The sequence below is a fragment of the Eschrichtius robustus genome, chromosome 7 (assembly GCF_028021215.1).
Source record: "Eschrichtius robustus isolate mEscRob2 chromosome 7, mEscRob2.pri, whole genome shotgun sequence".
Classification (NCBI taxonomy): domain Eukaryota; kingdom Metazoa; phylum Chordata; class Mammalia; order Artiodactyla; family Eschrichtiidae; genus Eschrichtius; species Eschrichtius robustus.
Genome location: NC_090830.1, coordinates 97,339,514 through 97,353,241, shown reverse-complemented (window position 1 = coordinate 97,353,241; position 13,728 = coordinate 97,339,514). Strand labels below are relative to the sequence as shown.

Sequence of the window (13,728 nt, the reverse complement as noted above, 5' to 3'; positions counted from 1 at the left end):
GGAAAAGTTTCCACAAACTAGGAAGGCCCTTCACTGGCGGAGATGGGGGGTGGCGGGGAGCGAAGCTTCAGAGCCACAGAGGAGAGCGCAGCAACAACGGTGCAGAGGGCAAAGCGGAGAGATTCCTGAACAGAGGATGGGTGCCGACCAGCACTCACCAGCCTGAGAGGCTTGTCTGCTCACCCACCCGGGGCGGGTGTGGGCTGGGAGCTGAGGCTCGGCTTCGGGGGTCAGACCCCAGGGAGAGGACTGGGGTTGGCTGTGTGAACACAGCCTAAAGGGGGCTAGTGCGCCACAGCAAGCCGGGAGGGAGTCCGGGAAAAAGTCTGGAACTCCCTAAGAGGCAAGGAACCATTGTTTCTGGGTGCGCGAGGAGGGGGGATTCAGAGCACCGCCTAAATGAGCTCCAGAGATGGGGGCAAGCTGCAGCTATCAGTGTGGACCCCAGAGACAGGCATGAGATGCTAAGGCTGCTGCTGCAGCCACCAAGAAGCCCGTGTGCAAGCACAGGTCACTATCCACACCTCCTGTCCTGGGAGCCTGTGCAGCGCACCACTGCCAGGGTCCCGTGATCCAGGGACATCTTCCCTGGGAGAACACACGGAGCTCTCAGGCTGTTGCAATGTTATGCTGGAATCTGCCGCCGCAGGCTCACCCTCCATTTCATACCCCTCCCTCCCCCCGGCCAGAGTGAGCCAGAGCCCCCGAATCAGCTGCTGCTTTAACCCCGTCCTGTCTGGGCGGGGAACAGATGCCCTCAGGTGACCTACACGCAGAGGCGGAGCCAAATCCAAAGCTGAACCCCAGGAGCTGTGCCAACAAAGAAGAGAAAAGGAAATTTCTCCCAGCAGCCTCAGGAGCAGCGGATTAAATCTCCACAATCAACTTGATGTACCCTGCATCTGTGGATTACCTGAATGGACAATGAATCATCCCAAAATTGAGGCAGTGGACTTTGGGAGCAACTGTAGACTTGGGGTTTCCTTTCTGCATCTAATGTGTTTCTGTTTTTATGTTTATCTTAGTTTAGTACTTAGAGCTTATTATCATTGGTAGATTTGTTTATTGACTTGGTTGCTCTCTTCTTTTTTTTTTACATAAATATATTTTATTTTCCTTTTTCTCTTTTTGTGAGTGTGTATGTGTATGCTTCTTTGTATCATTAGGTCTGTGTAGCTTTGCTTTTACCATTTGTCCTACGGTTCTGTCTATCTGTTTTTTTTTTTTAGTATAGTTTTTAGTGCTTGTTATCATTGGTGAATTTGTTTTTTGGTTTGCTTGCTCTCTTCTTTCTTTTTTTTTATTACTTATTTTTTTAATTTCTTATTAATATTTTTTATTTTAATAACTTTTATTTTATTTTATTTCCTTCTTTCTTTTTTTTTCTCCCTTTTCATCTGAGTCGTGTGTCTGACAGGGTCTTGGTGCTCTGGCCAGGGGTCAGGCCTGAGCCACTGAGGTAGGAGAGCCAGATTCAGGACATTTATCCACCAGAGACCTCCTGGCACCATGTAATATCAAACGGCGAAAGCTCTCCCAGAGATCTCCATCTCAACGCTAAGACACAGCTCCACTCAATGACCAGCAAGCTACAGTGCTGGACACCCTATGCCAAACAGCTAGCAACACAGGAACACAACCCCACCCATTAGCAGGGAGGCTCCCTAACATCATAATAAGTTCATAGACACCCCAAAACACACCACCAGATGCGGTCCTGCCCACCAGAGAGACAAGATCCAGCCTCATCCACCAGAACACAGGCACCAGTCCCCTCCACCAGGAAGCCTACACAACGCACTGAGCCAGCCTTACCCACTGCGGGCAGACACCAAAAACAACGGGAACTACGAACCTGCAGCCTGCAAAAAGGAGACTCCAAACATAGTAGGTTAAGCAAAATGAGAAGACAGAGAAACATGCAGCAGATAAAGGAGCAAGGTAAAAGCCCACCATAACAAACAAACGAAGAGGAAATAGGCAGTCTACCTGAAAAAGAATTCAGAGTAATGAGAGTAAAGATGATCCAAAATGTTGGAAATAGAATGGAGAAAATACAAGAAACGTTTAACAAGGACCTAGAAGAACTAAAGAGCAAACAATGATGAACAATGCAATAAATGAAATTAAAAATTCTCTAGAAGCAATCAATACCAGAATAACTGAGGCAGAAGAACAGACAAGTGACCCGGAAGATAAAATAGTGGAAATAACTACCGCAGAGCAGAATAAAGAAAAAAGAATGAAAAGAATTGAGGACAGTCCCAGAAACCTCTGGGACAACATTAAACACACCAACATTCGATTAATAGGGGTTCCAGAAGAAGGAGAGAAAAAAACAAAAGGGACTGAGAAAATATTTGAAGAGATTATAGTTGAAAACTTCCCTAATATGGAAAGGAAATAGTCAGTCAAGCACAGGAAATGCATAGAGTCCAATACAGGATAAATCCAAGGAGAAACATGCCAACACACATATTAAACTATCAGAAATTAAATACAAAGAAAAAATATTAAAAGCAGCAAGGGAAAAACAACAAATAACATACAAGGGAATCCCCATAAGGTTAACAGCTGATCTTTCAGCAGAAACTCTGCAAGCCAGAAGGGAGTGGCAGGACATATTTAAAGTAATGAAAAGGAAAAACCTACAACCAAGATTACTATACTCAGCAAGGATCTCATTCAGATTTGATGGAGAAATTAAAACCCTTACAGACAAGCAAAGGTAAGAGAATTCAACACCACCAAACCAGCTTTAGAACAATGCTAAAGGAACTTCTCTAGGCAGGAAACACCAGAGAAGGAAAAGACCTACAATAACAAACCCAAAACAATTAAGAAAATGGTAATAGGAACAGACTATATTGATAACTACCTTAAATGTAAATGGATTAAATGCTCCAACCAAAAGACATAGACTGGCTGAATGGATACAAAAACAAGACCCATATATATGCTGTCTACAAGAGACCCACTTCATACCTAAGGACACATACAGACTGGAAGTGAGGGGATGGAAAAAGATATTCCATGCAAGTGGAAATCAAAAGAAAGCTGGAGTAGCAATTCTCATATCAGACAAAATAGACTTTAAAATAAAGACTATTACAAGAGACAAAGAAGGACACTACATAATGACCAAGGAATCAGTCCAAGAAGAACATATAACAATTGTAAATATTTATGAACCCAACATAGGAGCACCTTAATACATAAGGCAAATGCTAACAGCCATAAAAGAGGAAATCAACAGTAACACAATAATAGCAGGGGACTTTAACACCCCACTTTCACCAATGGACAGATCATCCAAAATGAAAATAAATAAGGAAACACAAGCTTTAAATGATACATTAAACAAGATAGACTCAATTGATATTTATAGGACATTCCATCCAAAAACAACAGAATATTTCAACTGCTCATGGAACATTCTATAGGATAGATAATATCTTGGGTCATAAATCAAGCCTCAGTTAATTTAAAAAAATTGAAATCATATCAAGTATCTTTTCTGACCACAACACTATGAGACTAGATATCAATTACAGGTAAAAATCTGTAAAAACTACAAACACATGGAGGCTAAATAATACACTACTAAATGACCAAGAGATCACTGAAGAAATCAAAGAGGAAATCAAAAAAATACCTAGAAACAAATGAAAATGAAAACATGATGACCCAAAACCTATGGGATGCAGCAAAAGCAGTTCTAAGAGGGAAGTTTATAGCAATACAATCCTACCTCAAGAAGCAAGAAAAATCTCAAATAAACAACCTAAACTTACACCTAAAGCAATTAGAGAAACAAGAACAAAAACCCCCCAAAGTTAGCAGAAGGAAAGAAATCATAAAGATCAGATCAGAAAAAAATGAAAAGAAATGAAGGAAACGATAGAAAAGATCAAGAAAACTAAAAGCTGGTTCTTTGAGAAGATAAAATTGATAAACCATTAGCCAGACTCATTAAGAAAAAAAGGGAAAAGACTCAAATCAATAGAATTAACAATGAAAAGGGAGAAGTAACAACTAACACTGCAGAAATACAAAGGATCATGAGAGATTATTACAAGCAACTATATGCTAATAAAATGGACAACCTGGAAGAAATGGACAAATTCTTAGAAAGGCACAACCTTCCGAGACTGAACCAGGAAGAAATAGAAAATATAAACAGACCAATCACAAGCAATGAGATTGAAACTGTGATTAAAAATCTTCCAACAGACACAAGCCCAGGATCAGATGGCTTCACAGGTGAATTCAATCAAACATTTAGAGAAGAGCTAACACTTATTCTTCTCAAACTCTTCCAAAATAGAGCAGAGGGAGGAACACCCCCAAACTCATTCTACGAGGCCACCATCACCCTGATACCAAAACCAGACAAAGATGTCACAAAAAAAGAAAACTACAGGCTAATATCACTGATGAACATAGATGCGAAAACCCTCAACAAAATACTAGCAAACAGAATCCAACAGCACATTAAAAGGATCATACACCATGATCAAGTGGGGTTTATCCCAGGAATGCAAGGAGTCTTCAATATACGCAAATCAATCAATGTGACACACCATTGTATCAAATTGAAGGAGAAAAACTATATGATCGTCTCAATAGATGCAGAAAAAGCTTTCGACAAAGTTCAACACCCATTTATGATGAAAACCCTCCAGAAAGTAGGCACAGAGGGAACTTTCCTCAACATAATAAAGGGTGTATATGACAAACCCACAGCCAATATCATTCTCAATGGTGAAAAATTGAAACCATTTCCACTAAGATCAGGAACAAGACAAGGTTGCCCACTCTCACCACTATTTATCAACATAATTTTGGAAGTTTTACAAACAGTAATCAGAGAAGAAAAAGAAATAAAAGGAGTCCAGATTGGAAAACAAGGAGTAAAACTGTCACTGTTTGCAGATGACATGATACTACACATAAAGAATCCTAAAGACTCTAACAGAAAACTACTAGAGCTAACCAATGAATTTGGTAAAGTAGCAGCATGCAAGATTAATGCACAGAAATCTTTTGCATTCCTATACACTAATGATGAAAAATCTGAAAGAGAAATTAAGGAAACACTCCCATTTACCATTGCAACACAAAGAATAAAATACCTAGGAATAAATCTACTTAAGGAGACAAAAGACCTGTATGCAGAAAACTATAAGACACTGCTGAAAGAAATGAAAGATGATACCAACAGATGGAGAGATATACCATGTTCTTGGATTGGAAGTATCATCATTGTGAAAATGACTATACTCCCCAAAGCAATTTACAGATTCAGTGCAATCCCTATCAAACTACCAATGACATTTTTCACAGAACTAGAACAAAAAATTTCACAATTTGTATGAAAACACAAAAGACTCCGAATAGCCAAAGCAGTCTTGAGAAAGAAAAACGGAGCTGGAAGAATCAGGCTCCCTGACTTCAGACTATACTACAAAGCTACAGTAATCAAGACAGTATGGTACTTGCACAAAATCAGAAATATAGATCAATGGAACAGGATAAAAAGCTCAGAGATAAACCCATGCACATATGGTCACCTTATCTTTGGTAAAGGAGGCAAGAATATACAATGGAGAAAAGACAGCCTCTTCAATAAGTGGTGCTGGGAAAAGAATGAAATTGCAACATTCCCATACACCATACACAAAAATAAACTCAAAATTGATTAAAGACCTAAATGTAAGGCCAGACACCATCAAACTCTTAGAGGAAAACATAGGCAGAACACTCTATGACATAAATCACAGCAAGATCCTTTGTGACCTACCTCCTAGAGAAATGGAAATAAAAACAAAAATAAACAAATGGGACCTAATGAAACTGAAAAACTTTTGCACAGCAAAGGAAACCATAAACAAGACGAAAAGACAACCCTCAGAATGAGAGAAAATATTTGCAAACAAAGCAACAGACAAAGGATTAATCTCCAAAATATACAAGCAGCTCATGCAGCTCAATATCAAAAAAACAAACAACCCAATACAAAAATGGGCAGAAGACCTAAATAGACTTTTGTCCAATGGAGATATACAGATTGCCAACAAACACATGAAAGGATGGTTAACATCACAAATCATTAGAGAAATGCAAATCAAAACTACAATGAGGTATCACTTCACACCGGTCAGAATGTCCATCGTCAAAAAATCTACAAACATAAATGCTGGAGAGTGTGTGGAGAAAAGAGAAGCCTCTTGCACTGTTGGTGGGAATGTAAATTGATTCAGCCACTATGGAGAACAGTATGGAGGTTCCTTAAAAAACAAAATAGAACTACCATACGAGCCAGCAGTCCCACTACTGGGCATATAGCCTGAGAAAACCATAATTTAAAAAGAGTCATGTACCACAATGTTCATTGCAGCTCTATTTACAATAGCCAGGACATGGAAGCAACCTAAGTGTCCATTGACAGATGAATGGATAAAGAAGATGTGGCACATATATACATACATGTGTATATATGTATCCCATATATACAATGGAATATTACTCAGCCATAAAAAGATATGAAATGGAGTTATCTGTAGTGAGGTGGATGGACCTAGAGACTGTCATACAGAGTGAAGTAAGTTAGAAAGAGAAAAACAAATACCGTATGATAATACATATATATGGAATAAAAAAAAAAAAAAAAATGGTTTTGAAGAACCTAGGGACAGGACCGGAATAAAGACGCAGATGTAGAGAATGGACTTGAGGACACGGGGATTGAGAAGTGTAAGCTGGGACAAAGTGAGAGAGTGGCATGGAGATATATACACTACCAAATGTAAAATAGATAGCTAGTGGGAAGCAGCCGCATAGCACAGGGGGATCAGCTCAGTGCTTTGTGTCCACCTAGAGGGGTGGGATAGGGTGTGTGGAAGGGAGGTGCAAGAGGGAGGGGATATGTATACATATAAGCTGATTCACTTTGTGATACAGCAGAAACTAACAGAACATTGTAAAGCAATTATAGTCCAATAAAGATGTTAAAAAATAAATAAATTAAAACAATAAAAACAAAAATACAAAATAGTACTTTTAGCTGAAAAAAAAACCACAAAGAGATAAGAATGTTGGGGGAAGGGAGAGGAATAAGAACAAAGCATCCAAAAGCTATGAGAAAAAACAAATTTTAATTTGATTCCCAGAAAAAATAGGGTATAAGAAATATTTGAATATATATTGTCTAAGAATATTCCAGAAATGAAAACAACAACAAAAAACCCCAAAAAATGCAGATTAAACATGCTCAAGGAACCTCAAGAAGAATAAAAGGAAGATAAAAGTAATATACATTTATTGTAGAAAATCTAAGCAATTCACATATCCCAAAATAAGAAAAATCAACATACTCATAACCTTGTGAAACAAAATATGTAATTAATGAGTTGTAAAGCCACTCCAGTCTTCTCTATGCAGTTATAAGGTTTTTAAATTTTTTTGATATAGTTAAATCAATTTTTAAATATCTAAGTGAACTCCTTGGAGGAAGTACGTTTTTTGTTTCTAAATCTTTGCCCTAAAAATTCTAACAGCCTCAGAAGCTTAGATTTTAGCATAAGGAGAAATTGAGAGGATAATCCTATTTCCACTGGTCTGGGCATCAATGTTCTAGTATATTTGTTCAGTGCTAAAACTAAATATACAAAAACTTTTATAACTTCAGAATAGGTAATAATATCTGATAATAATATCTATGCATATCAACCTTGCATTTTGAAATATATCTATATAATTTCATTACAAAATATTTCAAAGAACAATTCTAGGGTTTAAATTAGACCAGTGGTTCTCAGCTAACAGTTCAAGGTGAAGACCGCTAAGGCAAAAATTTTAATACTTCATGGCTATTCCATCCTCTTCTCAATGTAATTTTTTTAAATTTATAGTTATTCTATATTTTCTTCCTTTCTTCTTGGCTATAATAATTATTCAGTTGAATTTAGAACTCTACCTTTCACAATATAATCTAGGTTTTGGAAAACTTGATAGAATGAAGAAAGTTTATCTTGTACTTCACAGTGTCAGCTGAAACCAAATTGGCTTCAGTTTCCAAATCTTTTATCTCTAAAATATTTACAAGTACAATTCAAATTATAATCATCATTATTTTACTCTTTAGAGCCAGGCTGTCAGCCTAAAGAAAATAGATATTTTTAAATTTAGGAAAGCACCTTAAATTTGAACAATCTATCATCATATTTTAAAATAAAACCAGTGTATATAAAAAAGAATCCAGGGCTTCTCTGGTGGCGCAGTGGTTAAGAATCCGCCTGCCAATGCACGGGACACGGGTTCGAGTCCTGGTCCAGGAATATCCCACATACCGCAGAGCAACTAAGCCGTGTGCCACAACTACTGAGCCTGCACTCTAGAGCCTGTGAGCCACAACTACTGAGCCCATGTGCCACAACTACTGAGCCTGCACTCTAGAGCCTGTGAGCCACAACTACTGAGCCTGCGTGCCACAACTACTGAAGCCTATGCGCCTAGATCCCGTGCTCCGCAACAAGAGAAGCTCCTGCAATGAGAAGCCTGTCAACACAATTAGAGAAAGCCCGCGCGCAGCAACAAAGACCCAACACAGCCAAAAATAAATAAATTAAATAAATAAATTTTAAAAAACAACGCAGGTAGATTTAAATAAATGTTAATAATGACAATTAATAGAAAGAATATAAATATTACTTTTAAAGTATATTTCTAAATAATTTTTTAAATTAATAAATTAAGCAATTATTGTCTTAGTAGACCTAAATGCTCCTTCATTTGGATGGTGAGTCTAAAACCTGAGAAGAAGCCATTGCTTCAGTCATCTGTATTTCTTCATAGTGATTAGTATACTCTCTTGCATATGGCCCAAATATCTATTATATATAAATTGATTATACATACTTAATTATTAATACTTAATAACTGGATTTTTAAGAAATTAAGTTGATACTAAATCACTATTTCATTGCTGCTAAAATAGGAGTAGTGAAATTTTGTTGATGAACAGATATAAAGTAAAACTAAATTCAGAATTTATGAGTTTTAATAAATAAATGGGTAAATAGATGTTTACTAAATAAAAACATGCACCCATATATGGATATATGCATGTAAATTTGTATATGCATATATTTATTTGCATGATGTTTATTATATATAGAGACAAAGAAAGACTAAATTCTGAAATAATGGATTTTGGAGATTATGTATATATACACACATCTCTGAATATTTAGAATATATACATATGATTATATATCAATATGTATTTTTACTACAAAACATGTTTTTAGGTAAGAATTACATGCCAATAATCTTTTGGACACTAGATGTCACTAGAGTAAAGGAGAAACTAACAACAACAACTAAAGCTGTTCTAGAATAATTTCCAAAGGAGAATATGTAGCAGGGTTTTGTTTAAGATGTGTATATTCCTTATTTTTAGGATTTAAAACTCAAATACTCAAATTCATACCTGGATGAAATGTCACATGGACTTAGGTGTAAGTGATTATCCCCTCTGCTCTCTACCCCCAAGTCAAGGGAAAAATCAGATGTTAATTTTTGCCTATTCAATAAGACCTTGAAGAAAGCTAGCCTTGTTCTTAAAATTCAAGCCTACTGACATCATTGCAGGCAACTTGCCACTTTAAGAAGGGATCTGTGCTTTCCTCTCAAAGAGCAGGGTCTTGGAGCAAGAGTGGAAGCCGATGCAAGGTGATCTCGGTGAACTGCTTCTTACTCTTAAGCATAACGGATCCTCAGACATCTCAAGGAGAACAGATCTCCCGAAGTCACTTTATCTCATACTTAGACTTAAAAATTCTAGGCGTGAGCACCCTAGGTATTGTTTCTTAGATTTTGTTTTGTTTTGTTTTGATTACACTTCACTTTCAAGAAAAATTTGATGGGTTTTAAACTATCTACTTATAGCCTTAAATCAGGATTATCTATGGGTGATACTGTAACCATAAAGCTGTTACAGACAATAAAAATACTCACTTAAAAAGCTCATTTCTGTCGATGGCTCTGTTGGTTTGGGGGTCGATTGCATAGACAGTCAAGTCACACTTTGTGTAATCTTCTAGAGAAAAGGCATCGCCATGCCGGCGAGCTCCAATGGACTCTACCACAACCTTGGCACCAGGAATTTGCTCCTGAACATAGCGATCCAAAATCCTGTAAGTCAAACAAAGCACAAACATGACATTCTGACACGCTCGCTGAGGAAAAAAATCACCTTCAACCTGAAATGACATTTAGTAAATGAAAAATGATGACGGCCTGGTTTTTGTTAATGTTTACTGAATATGAACTCTTGAAAAAAGTTCTCTATATATTTAGAGTGCTTAACTCCCAATGATGCTAGAAGCTGAATAAGGTAGAAAGAGGTCATCAACCATGTCCTAGTTAAGTCTAGACTTTTAAAATTTATGATACTATTTGAGCTTTCACATGGCTCATGAGAAATGCCAACTATGTTGTACAAATAAAACTGTCTATGCTTTATGGGAGCCATGGGGTCTTAGAACTCTTGAGTTCATATGGCTGGTGTTATAAATTACACCTTCCACCAGATTTTGTGATATGTCAAGGTGCAACAGTAGGATACCTTTTTTCCTAAGAGTGTAAAGACCCTTAGAGCATTATAGCAGTGAGAATGTAGAGATATTTTGCTTTGTCAGGTTTACCAGGTTAAGATAAAAATATTGCATGCAAATCTCAGAAGCTATTTAGGAGAACACAAACAACTAAAAGATATATCATTTAGTATAGAATCAGTAATGGTCAATAGAAAAGAAAGAAATAATGATAAACCATAGATAATTTTCTGTAAGGTACAATTTGTTTCTAATTAGATAACTTGATTTTAATTAAAAGTACAAATTATTGCCAAATAAGTGTTTGTTATCTGTACTGCCACAAATGGCAGTTTCCTTAATGTTCTTTTCCTTATTAAAAACTTTATATTATTAATCCTTGAAGATTAACATTAGACTGCATACTATTAAATATTTATAGACATTTATATGTAAATGAATAAATTTTAATAACTATGCATGGCAAATATTTCAAAATTTATCTATAGATTCAATGTTCCTTTTGGAGTTCAAGCTGTGTGGCATTTGGGGGGAGGGAGGAGTAATATATTCTAAAGACCTTTGATACAACAGGAAATAACTTTTACTTTAGATGCCAAAACTGACCTGCTTTCTGCTCTATTAAAAAAAAAAAATATTGCCTTCAGAGTCTGGTATGTGCTTGGCTTGCCTTTGTTTAAAGAACAAACAGGATATGAAACTTTGGAGGAAATGGCTGTACCCCTGAGCACAAGTCTATGGTGTGCACACCAGGGGACACGCCAACGTAAATGAAGTGTTTTCTTGTTTACTTTTAAACTGGTATAGAGGAGCATAGTTGAAGTTTCTCTTACTTAAGTACTACTCATTCTTTTCCTTTTCTCTCATCAACATTTTTTTTTCCTTAAACATTTAGAGATATTTTGGGATGAGATATCTGTTATGATAAAGCAGAATGTGTTCATATTTGAATTCCTTTTTTTACCTTTTTCTGATAGATGCATGTAAAACTAAATTTAATTGTTTTAAAATGTGAACACATTTTGTAAAAATCAATCTTTCCACTTCTCATCTATGTCCATATACCTAAGCATTTCTACAATGTCTATCTCTGTCTCCATTACAATATATATGTATATACATTACATGTATACATATATATACATTACATATATATATGATATTCATTAAGAATGGATTTTTAGCCCTTGATCTTCATATGTACATAGGTACATGGTTGCTTCCAAAAATTTTTTTTACCTCATTTTTTTTTAAATATAACTCTCTAGCTACTTACTTTGAATTGGTTCATATAAACTGATGCCAATATTTAAACTGCCCTTATGTTTATTTCACTTTAATTTATTAATTATTTTATTTATTAATTATTATTAATTTATTAACTTATTAATATACAAAGCCAATTCACACATACATTTTGGAATCAAATGTCATGTGGATTTACAACATGTATTGATAATTACATCAAGAGCAAACATGTCTCTCCAGTCTACCAGCCTAAAGTATTTGCATGCTACTAGGTCACAATATTTTGTTTAAACACTTTAATTAATAAAAGAAGTTCTATAATTTATAATATATATATTTGTATACACACACACATACATAGAGCGCACGCGCGAGAGAGAGGGATCTATAGTATTTATCAATCTGTAATATCTGTGTCACACACATACACTGTATCAAGGGAGATGTCTGTGATGACGTTTATATAATGTTAATAGTGCCCTGAATCTAAATTCTTAGAAGCAATATGTCAATTGAAAATATAAGTAGTATAACCAAATATATGGCAGTATAGTATTTAATTATGGCAAAATTTCTCAAAACAAAGAACTGTCTGATCTTCTAAAAAAGCAAATACAGTGCAAATGAATTGGTATAATTACAATCATTAAATAAAAATTAAATTTTCATTTAGGGTTTATTGTTCTACTTCAGTTTAAAAGATCTGTAACATACTGATAGTATTTAGTAATATATTATTATGTGATCTTTAGACAGTTTCAAAAACTCTAACTGAGGAAATATGTTAATATAATTAACATATTTCATTATACGTATACATATATACATATATGTTTATATATAAATATATGTATGTAGAACGTTTTACTGTGCTACCACGTGATAACTAATTAAATAAAATTTAAACTAGTTTCTAATTTAAACTAAAATTAGTAATGTAAATAGCTTTCTTGCAATAAATGTTGAAAGGCATATTTAACTAAAACTTTTTTTTATGCAAACACAATACGCTTTTTTTTTTTAAATGATAGCATTTTGTTTAAGGATTCTAAGTTTTTTTTTAAATAAATGTATTTATTTATTGATCTTTGGCTGCGTTGGGTCTTTGTTGCTACGTGTGGGCTTTCTCTAGGGACGCGGGCTTCAGTAGTTGTGGCACACAGGCTTAGTTGCTCCACGACATGTGGGATCTTCCCAGACCAGGGCTCGAACCCATGTCCCCTGCATTGGCAGGCGGATGCTTAACCACTGCACCACCAGGGAAGCCCCAAAATGCTTTTTTTTTAAAATCACGAACTAACGGTACAAATAAACAACTGGCTCATTAACTAATTTATTACCAAACCAAGTTATTTTTGGTTGATTCCCCTAAATTTTAACTTACAACATCACTTATCCAGTTACCTATATGTACATTTTCAATTAGTTTTAACCAGAAATTGCTTTATAAAAAAATAAGTGTAGAGGCTTTACTGAAATAGTTTTATAACTAAAACAAGTATTTGCTTACGGCCGATTTAACTTTTATATTTTCACACTAAAATTATTACATCAGCCATCTTCTCAATTACCTATTTGTGTGAATGAGCCAAGATAAAATTACCATTTGATGAGAGTTTCTGGCCTTGTGTGCTAGAGCAGCTCATTCCCAAGAAAAAAATGGGTTGGGTTTTTAGTGAGGTTTGCCTTCTGAGAAGCATTGTAAAGAGGGAGTGGTTAGGAACCCAGCCTGCCGCTGGCCCATAGATGTAGATTCTAATTAAATTTCCACCACTGGCTATCTGTGTCTCTGTGGAAATTTCTCAGCCTCTCAGAGTTTTAGGGAACTCTTCTGTACAATGGGGAAAGTAATCATATCTTC

General features: G+C 35.8%; 1 protein-coding gene across 1 annotated transcript in view; it reads right to left on the bottom strand.

Annotated features, from left to right (window-relative positions):
- Nucleotides 1-13,728, bottom strand: part of PCDH15 (protocadherin related 15) — a 1,145,650-nt gene that overhangs the window by 29,091 nt on the left and 1,102,831 nt on the right. Inside the window, exon 32 of the mRNA XM_068548948.1 lies at nt 10,021-10,197. Coding sequence (XP_068405049.1) covers nt 10,021-10,197 — 177 coding nt within the window. The remainder of the gene's footprint in view (nt 1-10,020; nt 10,198-13,728) is intronic.